This window comes from Delphinapterus leucas, chromosome 2, assembly GCF_059928025.1.
Source record: "Delphinapterus leucas isolate spDelLeu-1000000601 "Yukka" chromosome 2, BTC_Dleu_Yukka2, whole genome shotgun sequence".
NCBI lineage: Eukaryota > Metazoa > Chordata > Mammalia > Artiodactyla > Monodontidae > Delphinapterus > Delphinapterus leucas.
In genome coordinates, this window is record NC_143130.1 from 170,456,004 (window position 1) to 170,482,963 (window position 26,960).

Sequence of the window (26,960 nt, forward strand, 5' to 3'; positions counted from 1 at the left end):
ACTTACCCGGACAATCTAACTTCTCCCCCGGGGAGCAGCCGTACACAGGCCTGCATTCCTCGACCCCTGATTCCGGACGGCAGCTCTCACGCCCACCCCGGGGCGGTCGCAGCCCCGCAGCCGGGTAAACACGCGCCCGAGTCTCGGGAGCGGTTTCCCGGCGTCCTGGGAGCGACGAGTCCCGCCCCTCGTAGCCCCGAGACTGGAGCCGGCCGAGCCGCCGCCGCGGCCACCTCGGGCCGCTCTCCCCGCCCCAAGCGCCACACCTCGCGCCTCTGCCCCCGGGACGGCTGCGCACTGCCCAGCCCGCCCCGCTGAGCGCACCGGGACCGGTCAGCCTGCCACCGCCGCCTCAGCCCCAGACGGACCAGTGACCCTTCCCCGGCTCCGCGCCCCCCGCGGCGGCCGGGCCCCAGCCCTGCGCCCCCACGGCCCCCGCACAGCCCCTTCCTCGTCGGGACGCCCAGCACCGCGCCGGTAACAGCCTCGGCTCACAGCCTCAGAGACATCGAGGGACACTCACCCCGGAGGCTCCTCCCGCCGCTGCTGCTGCTGCCGCCGCTGGGACCGCGGCCGTCGCCCCCGCCGCCGCCGCCTGCACCGCCGTCCGCACCGGCGCCAGCGCCCCCGGCCATCCTCCTCCTGCCGTCGCCGCCGCCACCTCCCGTCTCAGCTCCTGTCAGTGGCTCAGGCTCCGGGGCTTCTCCAGGTTTCTCTCGCCGCCATTTTGACGCCTGGAGCGAGCAGGAGGGACTTGGCTCGGCGCAGGCCTGGGGCGCCTGCGCGGCGCTGCGGAGCCGGCCCGAGCCCCCGCCAGTCCCCGCCGCCGCCGCCGCCGCGCCCGGGGTCACGTGGGCCGGCGGCGGCGCGCGCGCCCTGGCTGGCCGGGGAGGCGCGTTCACGGGACCTGGCATCGGTTGGAGCCGAGTGCGCGCGCATTATTCCCGCCCTCCGCTCGGAGTCTGAAGCTCGTTGCAGCATCTTGCTTATTCCGGGGAATTGTGGCAAATCGTTAAATCTGTCAGAGTGGAATTATAATAACTACGCTACCGCAGACCGGTTCTAACAATTCATGTTTCCATCCGGCGGCCGGCATCATGATCTATCGCTCACGACACATCTTTCGTAAAGCGAAGACTGCGCTTCCACGGAGAAGTCCTTTTTGACAGTCTTGGCGTTTTCTTGGCAGTTTATCTTGAGCCCTGTCTCTATGCTACTTTTACAGACACCACCTTGCTAGTTGTATAGTGGATTTGTTTTTTTTTTTTCATCAGGCACCGAAAAGTTTTCCTCAGCAAGATACCCCCATAAACGTGGGATAAGGATTGATGAAAACACAGTCGCCGCGTGGGAGAGCCAAATCGCTCTCCCTAGATGCCCCTTGTCTGGGAGTTTGCAGTAAGTTCAGCGATGCACTAACAAAAACACTTATGTTTATGGAGCACCTTACAGTTCGCAAAACACTGGTAAATGCGTGGCTTTCTTTGAACACCAAAACCGCCCTTTGAGGTAGTCAGGACGGGTATTATTATCGCCCTTTTACAGCTAAGGAAATAGGCTCAAAAATACTAAGTCGTTTGCCCCGGGGCGCACATGCAGCATTAGTAAGTAGGCAAGACAAGACTAGAACCCAGACATTCTGACCCTGGTCATCAGACACATTATCTCTCACAGTTCTATGACAGGCCCTAGCAATACATCCTGTATTTGTCCTCTGGGAATTTATTTAAAACTCCCTTTAAAGTATTTTCATTTTCAGTCTCTCCCCACCCTTTGAGAAACAAGTTTTCCAAGTCATGCCACCAAGTCTTTTTGTTGCTCTCAAACCATCTCTAAGCTTAAAAGAATAAGAGCAATTTCCAATTTTGTGATGTGTTTTTAACCATCTCTTTGTCCTTTATTATTTTATACGTTTTGCATTTGGTTGGAATATTTAAGTTGTTTTTTTTTAACATCCTTCAATGGAAGTATTTTATCTCTTTAAATATGATTGTTACTTTTCTCTGGACTTCCTTCAGATTTGATGTATCTTTCTTGTGCTCACTCATCACCTCCTTACTTCCTTGGAAAGACTATTTCTTTCCAATTTGTGTTATTTCATTTTTACCCCTTTCACCCCACGCATCTCTCCCCAACCCCAATACTCGAAGGTTTGGAGATTGTAGCAGAGATTGTAGTATTCCCTTGTCCAAAAAAAAGGACCCTTCTAGCTGGTAAGGGTCTCTTCAGCTGAGCACATGTGTGGACAGGAGACAAGAAGTGCATGGAAAAGTGAAAAAATGCAAGGGAAATAGGCCCATCTAGTTGGAACAAAGGTTTGGCTCTGTGTGCCCACCTCCAATTCCCCTATACTGTTATACTTCCCCCTAAATGCACAATTGAATCTTATCTAAATTCAAGGCACGTACCATTATTTCTATTATTTGGCCTTTGTCTTCAGCTAAATACTGCATTAACTGAAAGAGCTGTTATATGCAAAGTAAAAATTCCGTTATTCAAACCACCTCTTGATAATTTATTAAACATGAAATAAGATCGGTCTCCACTATTTACACTTTCTCATTTATTCCTAACTTTCACTGCTTGATTTTGATTCTGTTTCCTAGAGACAATATAACAAACAAAATTAAAACAATACTAACAATATCATTCTAAAATCCGAGGGTAACCCCATTTTTCTGAAAGCTTTTGATGTGTAAATCTATCAAAGACTTTTTGAAAAGCCAAATAAGGTCTGCTGGTTTCACCTTGTCCTTTTGTCTATCTGAACACTAGGAGAACTCTAGTATGCTAGTTCGGTTAAGATTTACCTTTACAGAAATCATGCGTAAGTGTTCCATGATTTTTTTCCACCCTTTAAGTCATATACCTTGTGTTTTCTTATCATACCACTTAGGTGTACTTACTAGATACTGAATTAACTTGGTTTACACATCATATGTCAGAGTTTAGATTTGTCTATTTCAGTTCAGTCCTACACATGCTCAGGGTAAAAAATAAATGATTCTTTGCCCTCGAGGAGCTTAGACTCCAATAGGAAGACAGACTAAAAAATAATTTTTTTTAAAAAGTGCTAAGACAGTATTCAGGAGCAGTGAAGAGTATGGGTTCTAGAGTCAGACAGATCTGGGTGGGCATGTGACACAAGCCAGCCAGTGAGAATCTATTCTGGCAATTTCTGGCAGGCTCTCCTAGGAGATGTTTCTTCTTAATCTAAATCTCTGGAATTATGACCTTAAAGGACAATGTAAATTGTCTTCCTTAGCTATAAGGAGAAAGACATGAGCAATAGGAGAGAATGGGGACCACAAGCAGAAAGAAACAGAAATTGAGAAAAATGGAAGCCCTGACATCATTTGAACTCCTGGGCATAGCTGTGCCCTAAACCAGTCCAACCTTGGTCTTTTAGTTTTTATGAGCCATTAAGTTGCCTAACTCCCCTTTTTTCATCTTAAACTAGTTGGAGGTGGATAAAAGCAGTACATTTCTGTCACTTGCAATCAAGTGTTCTGTTCTTCCACTCCCTGCTCCCTCCATCAGTGAATGTCACCCCATTTTCTGTTACTCCAATCTGATCCTTCATTTTTCTACCATACGTAACGATCCACCAAAGCCTCTCCCTAGGCTCATCTTTCTGGAAGCTGAGTTTTTGAAATCATGAAGAAAAGGAAAATTCTATTTCCTCCATATCAGCATTCTAAGAGAAGTATTACCATACTTGCTTTATTTGTCTAAAGCTCTGCAGCTAGTAAAGGATAGTGCTGAGGTCTGACCTTTGATCTATTGGCTCCAACTGACAATCTCTCTTCACTCCAGCATAACAGAAATCCATTGAAGAATATCTGGGTGTGCCTCAGGAGAGGAAGAAGAATGTTGGATTTAAAAACGAAAAAGAGATGTAAGAAAACTAAAACTTTTCATCGCTTATAATTTTTTTTTGAAGAAAGACTCTATTAAAAAAATAATGTACAAATTTAAAAAGAGTGAACTTGGAACACCAAGATTATCTTTTGAACTGCAGAAGGGCAATTGTTTCTCAGGATTCTTTGTAATAATGGATGGCAGCTTTTGTTGGATCTTATATTAGCATTGTGCTTTCAATTCAAAAGTGTGTTACTGATGTTACCAGTTGCATAACTCAGTGTTTTTCCCACCTTGCAGCTCTCTGCTCTTACCGCTTTCTTATCTTGAGTTTCTCTTTGAGGTCATGCAATTGTAAAGATAGACACAAACAGACCCAGAGAGAGGCACTGCATTCCTCGAAGACCTTCGGTCCTGGAACAGCAATTAAAAGTTTTTTCTAGAGAGGAGAGAATTGAAGATGTTTGAGCCTGAGGTACACTTCAGTCTCAGTACATTATATAATTTTCTAGAACCCTAACACCAGTTCATTTAGAGCATGAACATTTATAAAAATCTCATTAAAAAGAAGTGGGTTGGGCTTCCCTGGTGGCGCAGTGGTTGAGAGTCTGCCTGCCAATGCAGGGGACATGGGTTCGTGCCCCGGTCCGGGAAGATCCCACATGCCGCGGAGCGGCTAGGCCCTTGAGCCATGGCCCCTGAGCCTGCGCGTCCGGAGCCTGTGCTCCGCAACGGGAGAGGCCACAACAGTGAAAGGCGCGCGTACTGCAAAAAAAAAAAAAAAAAAAAAGAAGTGGGCGAGTGTGCCTTTCTTTTTCATTGTATACACAGAGCTCAAAAACCTGATCTCTAGGCTATAGCTCTAATCAAGCCCTTTTATATAACTATAGCAGGAAGGTTCCACATTGTAGGTCACTGAGCATATATTGAATCCGGGGCTCACTAAGCCCTTTATTGAACATTGGAGAGGTTTAAGTCAACAGTGCTAGTCTCTTGTGACTTGAAGATATCAAAGGAGGAAATTTGTTTGTTCCTGTAATTTGAGGAGCTAAAAGTGCCACCTCCTGAGGTAGGGGTGGGCCGGCAGGGAGCTTAATTGCGTTGTGGCTGAATTTGGAGTCAGATTTACTGACACTGTCAAAAGTAATGTAAGGTTTTTTTCACAGAGAAAGACCTAAGATGCTTGATTCTCACGTCAGCTGCACCCCAGCCTAACCTGTTCATCATTCGGATTAGTCCAGCCAGGCTTGTCTCTTACAGAGCTCTTTCTTAGCCTACTTCAGCATTTTTGTTGACTTTTTTATTAAAAAGTGGGGGAAAACCTGAGGAAGAAAAAGACTTGACTAACAGAGCATTTGTTAAGACTCTTTGGGTTGCAAGTGATAGAAATCCAGCTCCGATTAGTTTAAGCCCAAAGCAGGATTTATCATAGAGAAAATAAAGAGTGACCCAGAACTCAAGGACAGGAAAGTATCAGAGTTTCAGGAACAGTGAGAACCAGGGATTTGAACTTGGTCAGGATGTGCCTTCTGTTGCTTACCTCTGCTGCTTTCAACAGCTTGGCTTCGTTATTAACTCACCGTGGAAGGGCTTTCTCCGTGGGTCGAAAAACAACATGGCTCCCAAGTTAGACCATTCATTGAATAAAAGAGTCTGAGTTTCAGGCTGCTGATCCCAAGCATAACATCCCTGGAGAGGGGCGCTTTGGCCCAATATTTGAGTCAGGAGCCAAACTTCAAACCAATCAACAGTGGCCAGGAAGTGGGGATAGGCTGTATTAAATCAGTTCTTACAAGACTCATGTAACACACAGGTGCTCAAACCATGGGGATTTAGGAGTCCCCTAGACCCTTTTAGGGGGCCCACAATGTCACCGTTATTTTCATTAAAAACACACAATTAAATAAAAATTCTTTTCATAATAACACTAAGATATTTGACTTTTTCACTCATTCTCTGCAGAGCGTATGGTGGAATTTTCCAGAGGTTACATGACATGGGACATCACAACAGATTGAACACAAAAACAGATGTGGAATCCAGGTAGTTTATTTTTATTTTTATTTTTTTTCAGGTAGTTTAGTCTTCTATTAAGCCTGACAGTAAAGAGATTTAAAAATGTAAAACAGGGCTTCCCTGGTGGCGCAGTGGTTGGGAGTCCACCTGCCGGTGCAGGGGACACGGGTTCGTGCCCCGGTCCGGGAGGATCCCACATGCTGCGGAGCGGCTGGGCCCGTGCATCCGGAGCCTGTGCTCCACAACGGGAGAGGCCACGACAGTGAGAGGCCCACGTAACGCAAAAAAAAAAAAAGTAAAACAATGCCACTCATCTCACTATTTAAAAACTATATATTTATATTTCATAAAAATGTTGTTTATGTTAGTATGTGATGGGCTTGTTATTGCTATTTTTAAGTGAATTAATAAATACTTTAAATATTTAAGTATTTCTAATATAGTAAATATTAATAGTTATAACCTACATAAACAAAAGCTCTTTAGAGGCATCAATAATCTCTAAGGAGTTCCTGAGATTAAAAAAGCTCCCGATGAGGTTGGGAGGGAGGGAGACGCAAAGGGGAAGAGATATGGGGACATATGTATATGTATAACTGATTCACTTTGTTATAAAGCAGAAACTAACACACCATTGTAAAGCAATTATACTCCAAGAAAGATGTTAAAAAAAAAAAAGAAAAAGCTCCTGAACCACTAATATAACTATGGGCAACTTGCTTGATTTTTCTGTGCTTCAGTTTCTTCATCTGTAAATGGGGATAATAATAGGGCCTACCTTATAGGGTATGGGAGGATTAAGAGAGTTAATACTTTGTGAAGTGCTTAGAGCAGTTCCAGGCACATAATAGGTGCTTTAGAAGGGTTAAATACTACTACAACTACTACTACTACTACTACTACTACTACTACTGCTACTAAAAAAGAGGTTCACAGACTATGCCAGAGGTCAACAACATTGGAATCAAAAAATAACCAGTCAGAGAAAACTGTATGAAAATGTCTAGGGTTTTATGTTAAGGCAGGTACTACAGAAAAAATAAGTACAAGGGTAGAAATTATCTCATTACTTGGGCTTTATATATCGTGATTTAGGTCATTCCGTAGTTTGAGTTTCTCTAACAGTATGATAGCTGATTCTGTGTCTCAGGGTTAGCAACTTTCCTACATGGTTCTCCTTTTTGGTTTTGTTTTCAAAAAAATTTTATTTTTTATTGATGTATAGTTGATGTACAATATTATATAAGTTACAGGTGTACAATACAGTGATTCACAATTTTTAAAAGTTATACCCCATTTATAGTTATTAAAAATATTGGCTATATTCCCCATGCTGTACATATGTCCTTGTAGCTTATTTTATACCTACTAGCTTGTACTTCTTACTTCCCTACCCCTATATTGTACATGGCACTTTAGATCTACTTTGACTATTTGTTGTGCCCTAACCCACAATTTGCCCTCCCCTGTTGGCAATACATGGGAAAGCATGATATCATTGTGTGACCCTCTGTGTACCAAAGGCACATTTAATCCTTGAAGTATTCCTGAACTATAGGTATTATTAATTCAGTTTCACAAGTGAGGAAACTAAGGCTGAGAGAAGATGTAAGTGGCCCAATGTGACACAGTTAAAAAATAACAAAGCCAGGAATTGAACCTAGATTTGTAGGATGTTGAAGTCCAACATCTTTCCAGTATTCCCTCCGGTCTCCCATCTAGAGAGAAAGAAAGAAAGTCTCTAATAATAAACAAAGTCTCTCATTTCACAATTAGAAATGAAAGACTTAACTACACCTCTCCTCTTTTCTAATACATGCGTTTAATGCCAAAAATTTCCCTCTGAGTACTGCTTGAGCTACATCCCACAAAATTTGATGTATTTTGATTTTTATTCAGTTGACAATATTTTCTAATTTCCCTTGTGATTTCTTCTTTGACCCATGGGTTACTTAGAAGTGTGTTGTTCAGTTTCCAAATATTCGAGGATATTTTTCAGATACCTTTCTGGTTTTGATTTCTAATTTAATCTCATTGTCGTCAAATGATATACTGTGTATGAGTTCAATCCTTTCAACTTATTGTGACTTGTTTTATAGTGCAGAATATATTCTATCTTGGTAAATATTGCATGTATAGTTGGAAAGAATGTGTGTTTGGGTATTGATAAATAGAGTGTTCTATAAACATCAGTTACTTCAATATGATGGTGTTGTTCAAGTTTTCCATATCCTTACTGATTTTCTGTCTATTTGTTTTGTTGAAAACAAACATTATTGAAAGAGGAGTTTTAAATTCTCCAACTATAATTTTAGATTTGTCTATTTTTTCTTTTGCGTCTATCAGTTGCTTCTTCAACTATTTTGAAACTTTGTTATTAAGTGCATAAGCATTTAGGAATTTAATGTCCTCTAATTAATTGATCCTTTAATCATTATGAAATGTCTCTCTTCATCTGTGCAAAAATTCTTTGCGAGGATATTTACTTTGAGAGTATAGCAAATCCAGCTTTCTGTAGTTAATATTTGCATGTATATCTTTTTCCATCTTTTTACTTTTAGTCTATCTATATCTTCATTTTTAAGTGGGTTTTCTTTAGGCAGTATATAGTTGGATCTTAAAAAAAAATTAATATGATAAACTTTGCCTCTTATTACTCATATTTATTTACATTTAATGTAAATGGTCTAAACATACAATCATCAACCATGTGGTCCAGGCTCAGATATGTCAATTGAGGTATATAATTTGTCACCCCAAAACAGATTCAAAATTTCAAGTTTTTTATTTCAATTTTTCAGATGTCCTAAATGGGATATATGGACTACAGCACTCCTTCTAAAAATTCCCTTTCATTTTTCCTTCTACTTTGCTCACACAGTGCAATTCTTTGCAAAACTTTTTTTTCAACTCTTCAGAAAATCGCACCCAATGGTGTCTTGAGTTTCCTGTCCTTTGCCCCTTCTGTTTCCTCCTGATTCTGCATTACAGGAGTTCAAAGGGATAGTTCTGACATCTCGTCTTGAAGGATGAGGGAGAGAAAGAAACTGACTAGGCAAAACTCAAGTCTTCTTTGGCCCATAGCAGGAGAGAAACGTCTGGGAACAATTATTCATTAATATCTCTCGTCCAGCTGTGCTCTCCCATATCACAGCTACAAACAGGTGACCAATATTGAAATGTGCCATTGTGCATTCATTCCCTCTCTTCACAATCTAGGGCCTCCCTTGCCTATGTTGTCAATTTCTACTGTGTCGGAGAGGCTACTCTCTCCAGACAGTATCTTTAGTTGGGAAGGAAAAGAGAGCAAAGAGATATGAGCATTCATTATTCATTCATTCAACATATATTTATTGAGTACCTACCATGTATGAGGTGCCTCTTGGGGTGCTTCGGGGTGAGCAAGTCAGACAAGACTCCTGCTCTTGCAGTGCTCACCTCCTAGTGAAGGAGACACAGTTACCACATTCAGATGGTCCTGATGGGACATGAAGAAAATAATTCAGAGAAGGGGAAAGAGAGCCATGGGGAATAGGGTGAGGGCTATATTTTTGCAGGATAGTATAAGGATGGAATGACGTAAGTGAGTATGCTGTGGGAATGTCCAGGGGAGATTTCTCAGGCAGGGACCCGTAAGTGAGACAGAATGAAGCCATGTAGATTCAAGAGACTGGTGTGACTCAGCATGATGTACAAAGAGGAGAGTGAAGACAAGGAGATGAGGTTAGGTAGGTAGCTAGGCACATTCATGCAGGGTCTGATTGCTCAGGGTAAGGTTCTTGAGCAGAGCTGTCCAAGAGAACATTGGGTTGATATGAAACCTATGTGTAATTTCAAACTATCTGTCACTATGTTAAAAGAACTAAAAACAAATGGGTATAATTAATTTTTATACTGTATTGTTTTTAACCAGATATACCAAAATTGTATCATTTCAGTATGCAATCAATATAAAAACTTGGCGTTTGGCTTTCAAAAAACTTTGCTCAGAAAAACAGGTTGTGGGCCGTAGATTGCTGTCCCCTAAACTAAGGAAGTAGATATTCTTTTATTTTTTTTTAATTAGCCAAAACAATCTTGAGAAAGGAGAATAGAGCTGGAGGTATCATGCTCCCTGACTTCAGACTATACTACAAAGCTACAGTGATCAAAATAGTATGGTACTGGTGCAAAAACAGACACATATACTAATGGAACAGAATAGAGGGTCCAGAAATAAACCCACATACTTATGGTCAATTAATCTATGACACAGGAGGCAAAAATATATAATGGGGAAAAGTCTGTTGAATAAATTGTGCTGGGAAAACTGGACAGTCACATGTTAAAGAATGAAATTAAAACATTTTCTCACAACATACCCAAAAATAAACTCAAAATGGATTGAATACCTAAATGTAAGTCTGGAAACCATGAAACTCCTAGAAGAAAACATAGGCAGAACACTCTTTGACATAAATCATAGCAACATTTTTTGGATCTGTCTCCTAAGGCAAAGAAAACAAAAGAAAAACTAGGCTTCCCTGGTGGCGCAATGGTTAAGAATCCACCTGCCAATGCAGGAGACACAGGTTCGAGCCCTGGTCCGGGAAGAGCCCACATGCCACGGAGCAACTAAGCCCGTGCGCCACAACTACTGAGCCTGCATACTACAACTACTGAAGCCCATGCGCCTAGAGCCCTTGCTCTGCAACAAAGAGAAGGCACCGCAATGAGAAGCCCGCGCACCACAACAAAGAGTAGCCCCCGTGCGCATACTAGAGAAAGCCCCCGTGCAGCAACGAAGACCCAATGCATCCAAAAAGAAAAAAAAAAAAAAAAAAGAAAAACTAAACAAATGGGACCCAATCAAACTTAAAAGCTTTTGCACAGCAAAGGAAACCATCAACAAAACAAAAAGACAACCTACTGTATGGGAGAAAATATTTGCAAATGATATGACTGATAAGGGATTAATATCCGAAATATATAAACAGCTTATACAACTCAACATCAAAAAAACAAACAATGAGATATTACCTCACCCCTGTCAGAAAGGCTATCATCAAAAACACCACAAATAACAAATGTTGGCAAGGATGTGGAGAAAAGGGAACCCTCATACACTGTTGGCGGGAATGTACATTGGTGCAGCTACTGTGGAAAACTGTCTAGAGGTTTCTCAAAAAGCTAAAAATAGAACTACCATGTGACCCAGCGATTCCACGGTTGGGTATATGTCCAACAAAAATGAAAATAATTCAAAAATATACATGCACCCCAATGTTCATAGCAGCAGTATTTACAATTGCCAAGATATGGAAGCAGCCTAAGTGTCTATCAACAGATAAATGGATAAAGAAGATGTGATGTATATATATATATATATATATATATATATATATAAAATATATATATATATATAAAATGGAATACTACTGAGCCATAAAAAAGAATGAAATTTTGCCATTTGCAACAACATGGATGGACTTGGAGGGTATTATGCTAAGTGAAATAGGTCAGATAGAGAAAGACAAATTCTGTATGATGTCACTTACATGTGGAATCTAAAAAATAAAGTAGTGAATATAAAAAAAAGAAACAGACTCACAGATATAGAGAACAAACTAGTGGTTACCACTGGGGAGAGGGAAAGAGCAATGGGCAAAAGAAGGGTAGGGGATTAAGAGATACAAACTACTATGTATAAAATAAGTTACAAGGATATATAGTGCAGCACAGGGAATGTGGCCAATATTTTATAATAACTTTATTTATTTTTAATATCTTTAAATGGAGTATAATCTATAAAATTTTGAATCACTATGTTGTATGCCTGAAACTAATATAATATTATAAATCAAGTATACTCAGTAAAAAGATAAGTAAAAATTTAAAAATTAAATTAGATATAATTGACATATAACATTATTTTAGTTTCAGGCGTATAATATAATGATTTGCTATTTGTATATAAATGAGACAAGAGGGAAGGGGGCAGGGCACAACCATTAAAAGAATGACACAGCCATTGAGGACACAACAATAACTGGTTAGAACCTACTAGGTCCAAGATGGCAGATGATTCAATTTCCAGTAGACCTTGAGCCTCATTATATGCTCATTGTAATACATTATCATGCTAAATGACACACCCACAAGTGCCATGACAGTGCTGAGGCAGACCATAAAAGACCAAAAAGTGGGCAGTGGCCCAACTCCTGGAAATCCCCGCCCCTTCCCCCAAATAGTTGGAACAATCCTCCCACTCATTAGCCTATGAAATTACCCAGCCCATAAAAACTAACCACCCCATATTTCAGGGCTGCTCTCACCTTCTGAGACAGCCCACACTCTGTCTATGGAGGGTGCATCTCTCAGGGCTGCCCTTACCTTCTGAGACAGAACATATTCTGTCTATGGAATGTGTATCTCTGCTTTCCCTTTACTATGGTTTGCTCTTGAATGCTTTCCTGCGGGAAGCCAAGGACCCTCACCTGGTGGCCCATCCCAAAAACTCACCTGAGACCTGGGACATGACCATCCTCTCATGCCCCATGTTCCTGCAACCCCTTTACAAAGGATATTAATAAATCTACTTCTTACCTATCACTTTGCCTCTCGCTGAATTCCTTCTGCACTGAAACATAAAGAACCTGAGCTTCATTAAGTCCTGAGATGAGTTGTGTGGTTTCAGGTGGAAGATTGTGGGTTCAAGTCCCAACTGAGGTGTGTGGTTTCATATTGAGAAATGATCCCTACAATAAGTCTAGTTAACATCTGTTACCATACACAGTTACAAAATCTTTTTTCTTGTGATGATAATTTTTAAGAACTAAAACTTTTTAATGAGATGTTTTGCATTCTTTTTTTTACTAGATGCAATGGACTGCATATTTATGTTCCTTCCAGATTCCTATGTTGAAATCCTAACTCCCAATGTGATGGTATTAGGAGGTATAGCCTCTGGGAGATGATTAGGTCAAGAGTAGAGCCCTGGTGAATGGTATCCTGTCTCATAAAAGAGACCACAGAGAGCCACCCCATGTAAAGACACAAGGAGAAGACAGACAAAGAAAATAGAGGGAAAGACATAAATAATACATAGAAGTAGATCTCCCAGAGCTAAAGAAAGATCCAAGTCTTCAAATTAAAAAGTCTCATGAATGAAGGAAAGAAAGAACCATATCTAGCCCTAACTTGGAGAAATTTCACAAGTCCAAAGATAAAAATATTCCAAGAAGAAACAAGAGGTTACATCAAAGGAATGAGAATTATATTGGCTCACATCAGTTACACTAGCTGCTAGAAAACAAGGGAATAATGGCTTTAAAATTCCTGGAGAAAAATGATTTTGAGCCCAGAGTTCTATACTCAGCCAAATTAGCATTTAAGTTTGGAGCAAAATATTTTTTTGACTTCCAGGGACTGAGGAGATTTATCAACCACAGACTGTTCCTGAAAGAAGTGCTTAAGGATGTACTACAGCAAAATGAAATAGGAATCCAAAAACAGAGAAAGAATTCAGGAAGTAGAAACAAGCCAATTAAAAGAAATACTAGAATGCTGGTTGTGTAATAAGCCTAAAAGTAAAATAGTGTGAAGAAACTAGATCATCTTAGAGAGTAGATATAGGATTATTATAGTATTAAATTTGAAAATCACAATATATTCCATTTCTCCCTCAAGAGCTACAAGTCTAGTGACATATAATTATATCACCTTCTTTACTGGATCCAAACACTCTATTTGATCCTGTCATGAATATTTTTATATCATCAGCACACAGCAGATACTTGTTCTTGGTTTTCAATGTTGGGAATTAAGTTATAGACCATGTATGGAAAATGTAATTAACATTAGAGAACAGAGTAGAAATGTTATAAATTCCACAAACAGAAGTAATGGCATGTTGAGAGGTATAGGTAGGGAGGAATGAAAGATAAGGGGAAGTAAGTACAGAGGTGTTCAGCACCTCACCTTCAGAAAATCGAGATACTGTGTGCCGTAGCGCTGGGGGGCTGGGCAAGGTAGGTAAGGGAGAGGGCACTGTGGGAGGGGTAGGAAGCAGGGCCTAGGGGCACCGGGACAGGGGTATTGCACGTGCGACGTGAGAAGAGGTGCACGAGGATGGGGAGTGGGGAGGACTGAGGACGTGTGAGAGGGCGGGCCACAGCAGGGTGCGGAGCGGAAGGGGCGTGGCACGGGCGTGGCTTAGCGGGGAGAAGGGGAGCAGGCCCCCCACCCTTTGGCCCGGGCGCCTGCGCAGACCAGTTGCCCGCCCAGTTCTGGAGCTCGCGCGCTCAAACCTTGCCTCGCGTCATTTCACTTCATCTCAAGTCACTTCGCCTCGCTGAGCCTCGCGTCTTCGCCTCGCGTCTTCGCCTCGCGTCTTCGCCTCGCGTCTTCGCCTCAGCCGAGAGTCATGCCGCGCCTGCCGGTTATCTGCCTACTTCCCCGCCGCCGTGTGACCCTGCTGGTCCTGCAGCGTGGCCAGCGCCTGGTCCACTTGACGCTTCCGCGCCAGCGCCCCGCGTCGACCATCGTGAGTTGGGGCCCACCCGCTGGGGCGGCGCAGGCGGGACGCGACGGACGGGAGCGTGTGGCCGAGGCGGGGAGGACACGGCCGCCGCTCGGGTGGGAGGCTTCGGTGGCCGGGCCGCAGTTGGAGGGCTCAGAGGCCCGGTGGGGGGCCGGGGCGGCGTCGCGGTGAGGGTGCCGGGTTTGGGCCTGAGGCGGCGGGAAGCAGGGACCTGGAGAAGCGCGGGCCTCAGAGGGCCGAGCCTTAGTCGTCGGTACCTTTTATGGGCGGGAAGTCCGAGGGGCAGAGCTGTCGTTGCCCACCTCAGAATATCTGCCACCTTCGATCACCCTCTAAATTGCCAAGACGTAGCATTTCCCCTAAAACGCTGGAAATCGTGGGCAACGTCTAGCTTCCAGAGTTCAAAGGTCAGAACTGGGGCGCCATGAGAAGGAAAATGAGTTTTCCTCAAAAATTTCTATTGGGTCGCCTAGGAAGGGAGCTCCCGCTTTTTAGGTTTCACCAGGCCCCCGTTTTGATGACAACAGCCAAACTCCTCAAAATCGTTCTTTCTTTTGTTCGGCAGCGAGTGACTGTTGCCGGAAGCCGCCGTCGCTAACAGCGTTTTTCATCTTCTCTTCCAGGCGGTGGCTATTGCCCTCGCGGTGTTTTTCACCGCCTTCTTAACCCCCAGTGGGTATGTGCTTAGCAGCCTGAACCAGTACCGAAGACAGTAGTGGGAGAAGATGTAGAGCAGCTGTTTATGTCCGGCAAACTTTCAGAAAACGCTGTGGCTTCTTTAAATGCGCAAAAGTTCGTAGTTGGGTTGATGGCGCAACCATTGTGGGTATTCACCTTCATAACCACATGCTTATGGTGAATATTTTGCACTTTTTTGGTATTGTGTATCATAGAGTTATACAGTCACTTAAAAATGTTAAATAAAATTGAGACACTTGTTCATGCTTGGTATTAATGTGTGGTCACAGGATATTTTCAAAACGTCGTGAAAGCCGACAAAATCTACTGAAGGAAAATACACTTGACCCGTGCAAGGTGGGGAGGTGCGGGCCTCCGGAGGGGAGGGGGCGGTGCGGGCGGAATTAGGAGTGCTGACCCTCCCTGCGGTCGAAATTCCCTCCGTAGCTTTACAGTCTGCCCTCCAGTATCTGAGGTTCTGCCTCCGAGGGTTCAGCCAACCTCGGATCTTGTAGTATATATTTGTTGAAAAACATCGCTGTGTAAGTGGACCTGTGTTGTTCAGGGGTCAGTTATACACTAATGAGAACTGCAACGTAAGACCAGACTTACTGAACTTTTTTCTTCTCTGACTCCGGTGATTGTGCACTTAAGCTTCTAATGGCTGCGTCCATGTGCTCCAGCTAATGACAAAGGAATGGTCTACCTTTGTGCTGGCTGGGGAAGAATATTGCACTGGAGAGGTCTTTGCCGTAAAACTGGAGCGCTTAATTTTCTGAACCATTTACTTGACACACGTATTTATTGAGTATTCTCATGGAATAATGCTATATGTTGGGAAATGGTAGTTCATTTTGTTGAACAAATTCTGTTGCCCTGTCTTATTAATTTTACATGCATAAAGGTGTCACTTTCAAAGTACAGTGGATTCTTGTTATTTGGGGTAGTTTTATTATGTAGTCACTGTGAATGCAGAATTAGTACACGCTGAACCACTGCTCCTAGGGGAAGTACAGGCTTAGGTTCCTGTGGGCCTCTGGTCACAATATGTTTCTCAACCTATCAATATATAACCTGATTTTACGTGTGTTTCTATTTAAGGACACCGTATTTATTATATATTATTGATTCATAAGTATTGTACTCATGGCTGACTGCACTATAACTCATGTCGGATTGAAGCTTATCTAATATGTATATTTTTCCTCTAAGGCACATCACGGTCTCGTGCTTAGACACTCTAGACAGCACTTCAGCACTATGCTTGGGGACCATTTTATTTTTTAATTTTAATTTATTTTATTTTAAAAAATTTATTCAAGTACAGTTGATTTACAGTGTTGTATTAATTTCTGCTGTACAGCAAAGTGATTCATTTACACATATATGCATTCTTTTTCATATTCCTTTCCATTGTGATTTATCACAGGATATGGAATATAGTTCCCTGTGCTATACAGTAGGACCTTGTTTATCCATGCTGTATATATTGGTTTGCTTGGGGGCCATTTTAAACAGTGAAATCTCCAACAAAAAGTACAAAAATGTAAAAAATGTGACACTAAGAAGACCATGGAAAGGACACTTGTTTACAGTATGAGAACTGAAATAAGAAGTTAGAACATAGCCTTGTTTGACCTTAGCGTTGGGCGATTCAAATTTTTCACCACCCCTGCATGTCTGTGAATGACGTGAAAGTGTGAGTATTGATTTGGGGATTGCTAATCAATTTTAGCAAGTAGGAGAATTTGCAAATATGGACTCTACAAATAATGAGGATCAAGGGGAATTTCTTGGAGGAGGTCTTGGTTCTATTTGTGAGGTGTTTTGGAAGATTTTATTTTGAAATCTTAAGAATTTACAGGATGTTCTTTGGGGAAGAATTAGCGTGTAGAAACTTTCATGTCTTCAGGTTAAATTTTTGTGGAATAGTTTTAAAATGTGAGTTTGGGGAATAAATGAAGTAGTTCAACTCTCGGTTTAAAAGTGAGATCTGACAATAAACTAATGATTTTCCTGGTGAAACAGCTGATTATAAAATATTTTGACGGTGATATCATTGGTAGAACTTTGACTATTTCCCAGATGAGTACTTTATTGGCTAACATCCAGTAGGTATAAAGTTCCGGCATCTGATCATCACCATATGCATATACTGCCTATCTATCTCTTCTCCATAGCCAGATTTAAAATTCCTTGAGGAAGTGTGAGGTGTGATAATTTTTTAATCCTTAGGTGTAGGGTAGTAGATAAATCAAAATATTTACTCTTTGATCAGAAGACTGAAATTCCTCCTTCATGTGAACAGGCATTTAGTGAGCATCTATTATGTGGTCCGTAGATGGGAAAGCAGATAGTTCCTATCTTATTGTTTTTCTGACATTTAGCTCAAAGGCTGGCAAATATTCTGAGCTCTTCTTTTTTTTTTTAATATAACCTGTTGAGTGGTTAAACTGCTGATGAGACAAATAGGGTTCATCTCTCTTGCCAATTTCAGTCCTTTCTAGTAGTAGTGGCTGTGTGTAATGCTGTGTTAAGGAAGATTATAGAAGAAATGGAATAATTTTAATTAACAGTATAAGTAAAATGTAGCATTTATATCGACTAAGCTTGTCCTTTTTCTTTGATAATTTTTGGCAAAGAAATTTATAGAAATTATAAATTCAGGTCTTTAGACAAGACTTATAAATCATTTATAACATTTAATTTATAAGCATGATGAACACAGTATTTAATTTGTAAGCATGATAAATATTTGTGGCAAATATTTCTGTCAAAGATTTTAAGAAAGATTGATGATTATGAAATACTTTTATTCAGAAAGATCAGGGGTAGGCCATTTTTCAACACAGAAAAAACATTTTCTGCGAAGTTCTATTTATTTTTAAAGTTCTGTTGCTATGGCAAGTTGCTGAATTTGGATAAATCACTTTACTTATGGAAGGCTGTTTCCTTTTCTGTAAAATCAGCAGGTTGACCTAGACCAGTGATTTTTAACTTTTTTGCTTTATTCAAAGCAGTATGTCATTGAAAGATTTTGTGGCCTACCGTGTAAGCAGGGCATTAACATTTTTTTTTTTAAATAGTAACCTGAGGTTAGTCAGAATTAAACTTTCTAAATCAAGTACTGGTTAAAATTGATCGTATAATTTATGCACGTATGTGTACACATATACATTCAATATGATACTTAGGGTAGGCCTATCATGGGGAAAATCACTTCTTTAATATATTCATTTTGTCAGCCTACACTTCTCTCAGCTTTATTACCCCATTGTTCCTACCACACCTTTACTTGGCATCATTTGGACTTCGCCATTCTCTTCTGTGAGGAACCTGTTGTTTTTCCTTTTTCCTTATCCACCCTTCCCACCTTACCCACTCTCATTTAAGTGTTCTATTGCCAATACCTCTAACTTCTTTGCCCTTTTATCTTTTTGTTCATGAGCCCTCCAGAATACAAATCCTATATCAGTCTTAGTCCCCCCATTTTGGCTCAGGCAAGAGCTGCAAAGGAAATGAAAGAATCACACTGTTACTGCTATTAGAAATTCATTGTCTCCAAACTCATAAGCCTGTAGTGCTTCTTGAAATTCCTTTCTCTTTTCCTTTACTTTTCATGATAGTGGCCATTTTAAATCTCATGTTCTATTGATTTATTATATCAGCCCTCTACTTAATCTTAACAGAGTACCTCATCTCCTACTTCACAGAGGAAGTTGAAACTATTCCTTAATTATTGCCCCCTTATCTACAAATGTAACTGAATCCAACCCATCTTTCCTCTAATTGCAGTGGAATGGAGAATTACCATTCTAGGGCTGACCCTCTTTCCTGTGCTCTGGGTCCTACATCTTTCCTACCCTATGGGATACAAAGCTCTAGCAGTTGTCTAACTTAGATTTCTCTTTACCGACTCCATCTCGTGATAATTTAAATATGCTCAGCTTTCATTCCTTAAAAAAGGGAAAGAAGCCCTTCCATCTCCTTTAACATAAGCGTCCAAGTTTTTGGTAGCTTTCTCAACTTCTCCACTGATTGAGTTTTCAATTAACTGAATGCTTATTTCTACTCATCATTCCATTGATATGCTATCCAAGGTCATCAGTAGCTTTGTCACTAAATCTAGTAGATAGCTCTTAGTCCTTACCTTTTTGCAGTATTTCGCATTATTTACTCTGGTTTTGAAATAATCTCCTCAGTGGTATCACACTTAACGGTATCACAAACTTCTCATTTATCTCTCATCAATTTGATTGTTCTTTCTTAGTCTTAGCCTCCTTCCCCTTCTGCTTAAAATTTCTTCTCTCTGTATATTCTCAGCCTTTGGATGGCTTCAGTTACTTATTGATTACTCCCAAATCAGTCTTTCTGTCCTAGATCTTTCTCCTGAAATCCAGGTAGTTATTTCTGTGTGCCTAGCATTTCCTCTTTGATAATGCATAGACACTTCAGATGAAAAATACCCAAACCTGAAATCTTTCTCCTCTCAAATCTGCTATTCATCCTGTGTGCATTCATGCATTCATTCAGTGTTTGAGCACCTCCTGTATACCACTGTACACTGTGCTGGATATATACAGGAGAATCAAATAGATAAAGTCGCTGCCCTAACTTAGTCTAGAGCGGGAGGTAGACAGACATGTCAACTTAAATACATAATCACAAATAGGATATGAAGAATAACTAGGGGACCTAACTTAAGTTGGGGGAAGGGCAGTCATTGAAGGTGTGTTTGCTGGAATGATATTTAAGCTGAGACCTAAAGAGGTGAACAGTGGGGAAGGAAATTAAAATTTTAGAAGGAAGTCATGTCTGAGACCCTGAGGAGACCAAGATCTTGATATTTTATAGAACTGAGGAAAGCTACATAGCTTTAAGTGTTGTGGGTGAGAAGGAAAGTGTTGTGAGAAGATGATGAGGGAGTAGGTGGGAGCCAAATCATAGATGGCATTATTGACCATGTTTGAATTAGAATAATTTTTTTATTATATGTACAGGAAAGCTACTAAAGGGTTTTTGAACAGGAAAGTGATAGGATCTGGTTTTAGGAAGATAGCACAAGTAATTTAGGCTTATGAAAGTAAATGTAATGAGAAGTGAATCATGTTTGCCTTGAATCTGAAAAGTAAGATACTACGGTCTCTTTCAGCTGCCTATACCGGAAATAAGTGTAGGAACCCTCCTTGGCAGTCTTTTTCTTTACTATAGTTCTAATCTTACAAAGTCTTACTAATTGTACATTTTTAACTTTTCTTACATTTGACCTTCTTTTCATCCAACTCCAGCTTCACCTTTTAACAACTCCTGTCTATTTTTAAAAATAAATTTATTTTTGGCTGCATTGGGTCTTCGTTGCTGTGTGTGGACTTTCTCTAGTTGTGGTGAGCGGGGGCTACTGTTTGTTGCGGTGCGCGGGCTTCTCATTGTGGTGGCTTCTCTTGTTGTGGAGCACAGGCTCTAGGCACGTGGGCTTCAGTAGTTGTGGCTCGCGGGCTCGGTAGTTGTGGCTTGAGGGCTCTAGAGCACAGGCTCAGTAGTTGTGGCGCACAGGCTTAGTTGCTCCGTGACATGTGGGATCTTCCCGGACCAGGGCTCGAACCCATGACCCCTGCATTGGCAGGCAGATTCTTAACCACTGCGCCACCAGGGAAGTCCCTAATCAGTTTTTAAAATTATGGTTAAAGTAAGTGAAAAGTTATCTCCATATAAAAAGAATGGAGAATTCAAGATAATCTAAATCCAGTTTAAAAAAAAACCTTTTAATTGAAGTACAACATACATAAAAGTGTGTAAGTTGTAAGTATATGGCTCAGTTAATTGCACAGAGTTAATACAGCTATGTAATCAGTACCCAGACCAAGAAAGAGAATATTACCAAGATCCAGGTAGCCCCTAAAGATAACCCCCATCCTGACTTCTAACAGCATAGATTAGTTTTGCCTGTTTGAACTTTATGTAAATGGAATAGTAGAGGATGTATTGTCACCTTTGGCTGAATGATGTTATGTATGTGAGATTTATCCATATTGTATCTTAGGTTTTTACTAGATTTATTGTATGTGGGGTAAGGTTAGATAAAGAAGGTGGATGCAGCACACATCACACATGTTCCACCTCCAAATATATCTGGAGAAAAACTCAATAAAGCCTAAATAAATAAATAAAGCCTAAATAAATAAATAAATAACAGAATAAATTATAAGAGGCCTACACCTAGATATATTATGGTGAAATCTGAGATGACAAAGGATAAAGAGAAATTTCTAAAAAGCTTTCAGACAAAAAAATGTCAACAAAGAAATAATCAGATCTCTTGTTGTAATGCAATCTTTGTAGGCAATGAAACAGCACTTTGAAAGATAGGGGGGAAAAAGATTTTCTTTAACTGATCAGAATACTATACCTAGCCAAAGAAGCATTTCAATGGAAGAGAAAAATAAAAATTTTTAGATGTGCAAGGCCTCAAATTTACCATTTGGGGTATTTCAGGTGGGTTGTGGAGAATGATCCTTGTCCTTGCCCATGCAAATATATGTTTTTTTAAGTTTCTCATTTAATTAAGGATATAACATGTTATTACAAATGAAGTGACGGCACAGAGCAGATCAGATACAGCATATCTTAGTGCATCTTTTCATGGCCCTCAGAATCTTAATGGGATATGTAGCTGCTGGAGATGATGTCCAGGCAGAAAAAGGTACTTTTGGAGCTGAGAAAACCAAAGTCTACCTATGCTTTTGCCCATTTATACTTGGGGCTGAAGTCACCATTCAGGTATAACTTAATGTACGTGCTTCCATTAGTGGGAACAAATACTCATCTCTCTTGATTCTTAACCAAAAGACAGCATTACCAAGGGTGCATTTTCCTCTGAGAAGAGAGAGCATTTTTTGCTTTTGTTTGTGAGTGATCAATGGTTTATTCAGGAGGGGAAAGCCCCAGCCTAATGTTTTCCTCCCTTCCTCCGCACCTGCTAGATGACCCCCCCCCCCCCCCGCCTACCATAGCCCCCACAGACCTTTGGCGGGGTGGGGGCTGGTGAGAGGAGGTATGACTCGCATCTTACTGCTCCTGGTTTGGGCTTCTCTCCAGCTGGTGTCCAGTGTTTCCAAGCCTCTTGTTTCATAGAAATCTATTTATTTTTTCCATAGCCCTCACCACTGACTCTACCTGGGTGACTTTTATACTGATTTTGATTTGAAGACTATCTTAAATCCATTTCTCTACCTTTCTCCTATTAAATAGTTATTAGAATCTTCATTCCTGCAAAATGAATCCAGGGAAGAGGAAGAGATGGGGTGATAAAATAGTACTGAAAAAGACCAGTCAAACAAAATAGTTAAGTCTGAGTAATTTTTTATCTGTAAAGTAAAACAGCTTAATAATCTGCAACTGGACCCTCACATGATTGCCTCAGATGCTAAGGTATGTGTTGGGGTAAGGGTGGATGGTGACCAGCAGGGAAGGCTCTAGATACTGAAACTGATGGAGAATTGTATATTGGCCATGGTGGTAATATTTAAATGAAAGTTATATTCTTTCAAAATTTAAGGGTAATTATAAGAAGAATAGAAATAGGCTATATATTTTCCAAATTTCTAGAGGATAAAATGGAAAAGAAAATGAATGTGAATAAAGGTAGGAAAGAGAAAATAACAAGAATGAAGAATTGGAAAAATGGCATAAGAGGGCAGGAATAAGTTTAAAAATATTAGTAATTACAGTAAATGTGTTGACTCCCTGTGTTAGTCCCTTGTCTGGGCAAGCTCAGCTGTCCTGGACAGTGGGAAGGGTAGGCAGACCAATCTAAGTAACAGGCTGCACAACTTGCCCTAGTCAGCTCTTACTCAGGGCAGCAGAATAGTGACCATTTGTCTTTTTCTAGTCCATGATTTCTTCTACGGATCGTAATAATTAAAGAAATTAATTTGAACACAGTAGCTACATGATTTATTACAGTGCCCTGATTGGAGTCAATATGAAAAGCAATAGGGACACAGCATTCCTGTGACACAGGTTTAGATTTACGTATTTATGCAAAATCCAGACTCCTTCCTTTGTTTCTATTTAATATTTTCTCAGAGTGATTCTACCGTACCACCCACCCTGGAACCACTTTAGGCCCATTCTTCTAATTTTGTTCATTTTGCAGTCATAAAATGAGTTAAGTATTACCTTTTCATTATATCTGCATTTTTCTTTGCTTATTTTAAATTTATATCTGCATTCTGCTCAAGGATATCAGTGTTTCTTATACACTGAGACATTTATAATTTATTTTACTCACCAAGTCAAAATTTTAATGAATCAAATTCCTCTATTAGAGTATTCATTTAAAAAAAATCCACCTATATTACTAGAGACATACACCCCCAAAACAAAATAAATGAGGGGTCTTTTGCAAAAGATGATGGGAAAAAATCTCTTCTCCTTTGAAACTCGTTGAAAATGACAAACATGAGAATGTAGAGAAAAAGTGCCATTTTTAATGAATTATAAAATCCATAACCGTAAGACACAAACTATAAAATAGCATACCTTACCAAATATTGTAAACAAGGGATCCTGAAACAAAGACTGAAACAAGGGAGCTGCCTCTTTATTCTCTAAGGAGAATTGAGATCTCATTGAAATTTTTCACAGGTATATACATTGATTCTTTGTTTAGAGGGGTTGGAATGAGTCACAGGAGAAGTGACAAATATCTCTTTAGAAAACTGCCAATTACAGGGGTGTTAGTTTACTTGGTATTTCTATGATTTTGCGTCCTAGTAAAGAGGTTGCTGGAAGGGAAGTGAAGTGGAAGAAGGAGTGATTAGTAAATCACAACACAAAATACCTTAACCCAAAGGATGTTGCTGTGATCCTCTGCAAAAAACTGGTGGCAGCAAAGAAAATAGATTGCATGGAAGGGTGTTACAGACATCAAATCTGTGTGAAATTCTCCAGCTTGATTCCCATTACTCCTGCTTATACTTTTCTTCAACATGTACCTAGTCCACTTCAAAAACTAGACTGTGCATGAAAACTTTTTAAAAAATTAAAATATATTGGAGGATGTATAGTAAAGAATTTAACCTTACCCCCAAAGAGGTCTGACCTTTGTCCTCAGCTTGGAGAGGTCTCTAAGCCTTTGGAAAATCGTGCCTAATAGGAATGTCTTATTTGCATGGGGCCCTTGGATCACACTAGGTAGTTAATGTGATTAGGGTGGCGGCTGGCCACAGCAGATAATAATGCGATTTATGGTGAGGGCTTTGGATCATGCAGTATCAGCTTATCTCTGGAAGAGGCCAGGGACTGGAGACTGCTATGAACATGGAGATTTGCATGAACTTTCCTAGTTGGCAATATTGTGTGTGCATTGTTACACATCAATACCAGGAGAGTAATGCTGTCCTGACTCCATGGAGGAAAGGTCAACTGGAAGATCTGTATTTGGAGCCCTCCTGGCCTCTGTCCTGTGCACTTCTTCCCTTGGATGATTTTAATCTGTAGCCTTTAGGTGTAATAAACCATAACTGGGAGTACAGTAGCTTTTGCTGAGTTCTGTGAATCTTCCTCATGAATCATTGGAACTAAGGGTGGTTTTGGGAACCTCCGAACTTGCAAAGATGTCAGAAGTGAGGACATTCTTATGTGGGCTGTGCTCATTGACTTCAAAGTTGACTAAACTCTTTGCAGGAGGTGTTCAGAAAAGAACCCCAACAAAAGGCAGGTTAAGAAAATGCCTCAGGGACTTCCCTGGTGGTCCAGTGGTAAAGAATCCACCTTACAATGCAGGGGACGTGGGTTCGATCTCTGGTCAGGGAACTAAGATCCCACATGCCATGGGGTAACTAAGCCTGTGTGCCCCAACTACTGAGCTCGCGCACCTCAACTAGAGAGACTGCATTCCGCAAACTACAGAGCCCACGCACTCTGGAACCCTCGCGGCACAACTACAGAGCCCACGTGCCTTGGAGCCTGTGCGCCACAACTAGAGAAGAGAAAGCCCACATGCCACAGCTAGAGAGAAGCCTGTGCACCGCAAAAAAGAGTCCACATGCAGCAACGAAAGATCCCGCTTGCTGCAACTAAGACCTGATGTAGCCAAAAATAAATAAAAATAAATAAGAAATAAATCTTTTAAAAAAAGAAAATGCCTCAAAGGAGGTATGGGAAAACAGGAAGAGTTTGGATAATTGTTCTACATACTCCTGTTCCGTGTTTCTTCGTGGGGAAAAGAGATTTAGCAAAAGTCTCAAAGAAAGTCAACAGAAGGAGGTGAAAAATGGGTTGGAAGAGTACAATGAAGAAATGAAAGAATGTAAAATAATGATGAAAACCATGTGAGAAGCAACAAAAAGAATAGACACTGCTGAAAATACATTCAGGCATATAGTAGCTGGGATAGTTGAGAAGTTTCTGAACTTCAAGGATAAAAGTGAAAAACAAGGCAAGTATAAATAAATTATATATAGTATTGTATAATTATGTTATTGTAAATTATTCAAAATTTTGAGTGGGAATTTAAATATTGTTTTAGTCATAGTCTCTCCACTCCAGTTCTCTGTTTACAGAAATAGTCCTTTTGTTTGATGAATTTATAGTGGAGAAAATACTTTTCTTCATATTATTTATTTTTAAAATAACATGTTAACATTGACTTTTTTGGGAGGTGTGTACAGTTCTTAGTTTTAACACATGTATAAATTTGTGTAACCACCTCCACAATCAGAATACAGAACTGTTCTTTCACCTCAAAAAACTTCCTGTGCTGACCCTTTGTAGGTACGTTCTCCCCCCACTCCTAACCCTTGTCAACCACTGATCTATTCTCTGTCCCTATAGTTTTATCTTTTTTAGAATTTCATATAAATAGACTACCAGTAAGCAACTGAGACTGGCTTCTTTCACTTGGTATAATGCCTTTGAGATTCATCCATTTTGTTGTATGTATTGAATAGCAATACTTCACTTTAATTGCTGAGTAGAATTCCATTTTATGGATGTACCACAGTTTGTTTATACATTAATCTACTGAAGGACAGTTTTTGTCAGTTATGAAAAGAGTTGCTGTAAACATTGGTGTGCAGGTTTTTGTGTGAACATATTTTAATTTTTCTAGGCCCAAGGGCTAAATCCAGCCCACTGCCTGTTTTGTAAATAGAGTTTTATTGAAACACAGCCATGCTCATTCATTTACAAATTGTCTGTGGTGACTTTCATGCTATAATGACAAAATTGAGTAGTTGCAATAGAGGCTGTTTGTCTCACAAAGCCTATATAATATTTTCTACCTGGGCTTTACAGAAATAGTTTGCCAACCTCTGCTCTAGGAGTGAGAGTTTGCTGGTGTTTGTTTAACTTTATGAGAAACTTTTCAACAGTTTTTCCAGAGTGGCTGTACCATTTGTATCCCCACCAGTAATGTGTGAATGTTCCAGTTGCTCTGTATCCTTGTCATTACTTGTTATTTAAAATTTTTTTTTTTGCCTATTTGAAGGCAAAAAAGCTTTTTGAAGGTAGGAACTTTTAATTTTCTCATTCATTAGAAAAATAAGTCTGAAATGTGTGTTAAATGCTTAGTGTGGCAGATTAAGGACAGCCACAAATTCTTTGACACTCCCTTTGAGAGGTGCAGTCTAAGCCTCTTCCTTTCGAGTCAGTGACTGGCAGATTCTGTGACTACTCTGATGACTAGAATATGGCACAAGTGATGGTATGCTAGTTTCTTGGCACGGTCCTTAATATACTGACAGTTTCCACTTCCTATTTTTGGAACATTCTAGGATGCCTCAGTTGCCATGTAAAAAGTCCAACTGCTTGGAGGCTACGCTGGTGGAGAGGCTATATGTAGGCACATGGTTCAAAACCAAAGCTGTGCCCAGCCTTCTAG

At 40.5% G+C, this 26,960-nt stretch overlaps 2 protein-coding genes across 8 annotated transcripts in view; one reads left to right on the forward strand and one right to left on the reverse strand.

Annotated features, from left to right (window-relative positions):
• Nucleotides 1–815, reverse strand: part of BTBD7 (BTB domain containing 7) — an 80,987-nt gene extending 80,172 nt beyond the window's left edge. For 5 of the 7 annotated variants that reach the window (XM_089908151.1, XM_089908150.1, XM_089908147.1 and 2 more), the window contains exon 1: nt 524–815. The gene's annotated coding sequence lies outside the window, so the exon portion shown is untranslated. Of the gene's footprint in view, nt 1–6; nt 286–523 lie in introns of those variants that run through there. The other 2 variants (XM_089908152.1, XM_089908148.1) reach the window with 1 other exon arrangement.
• Nucleotides 816–1,303: 488 nt separating this feature from the next.
• On the forward strand, nt 1,304–25,084 carry COX8C (cytochrome c oxidase subunit 8C). The gene is made up of 5 exons (XM_089908156.1): nt 1,304–1,398; nt 3,817–3,898; nt 5,824–5,904; nt 14,197–14,401; nt 15,022–25,084. The coding sequence occupies exons 3-5, from the start codon at nt 5,858–5,860 to the stop codon at nt 15,112–15,114; spliced, it is 345 nt and encodes a 114-aa protein (XP_089764282.1). The 5' UTR covers nt 1,304–1,398; nt 3,817–3,898; nt 5,824–5,857; the 3' UTR covers nt 15,115–25,084.
• Nucleotides 25,085–26,960: the final 1,876 nt, after the last annotated feature.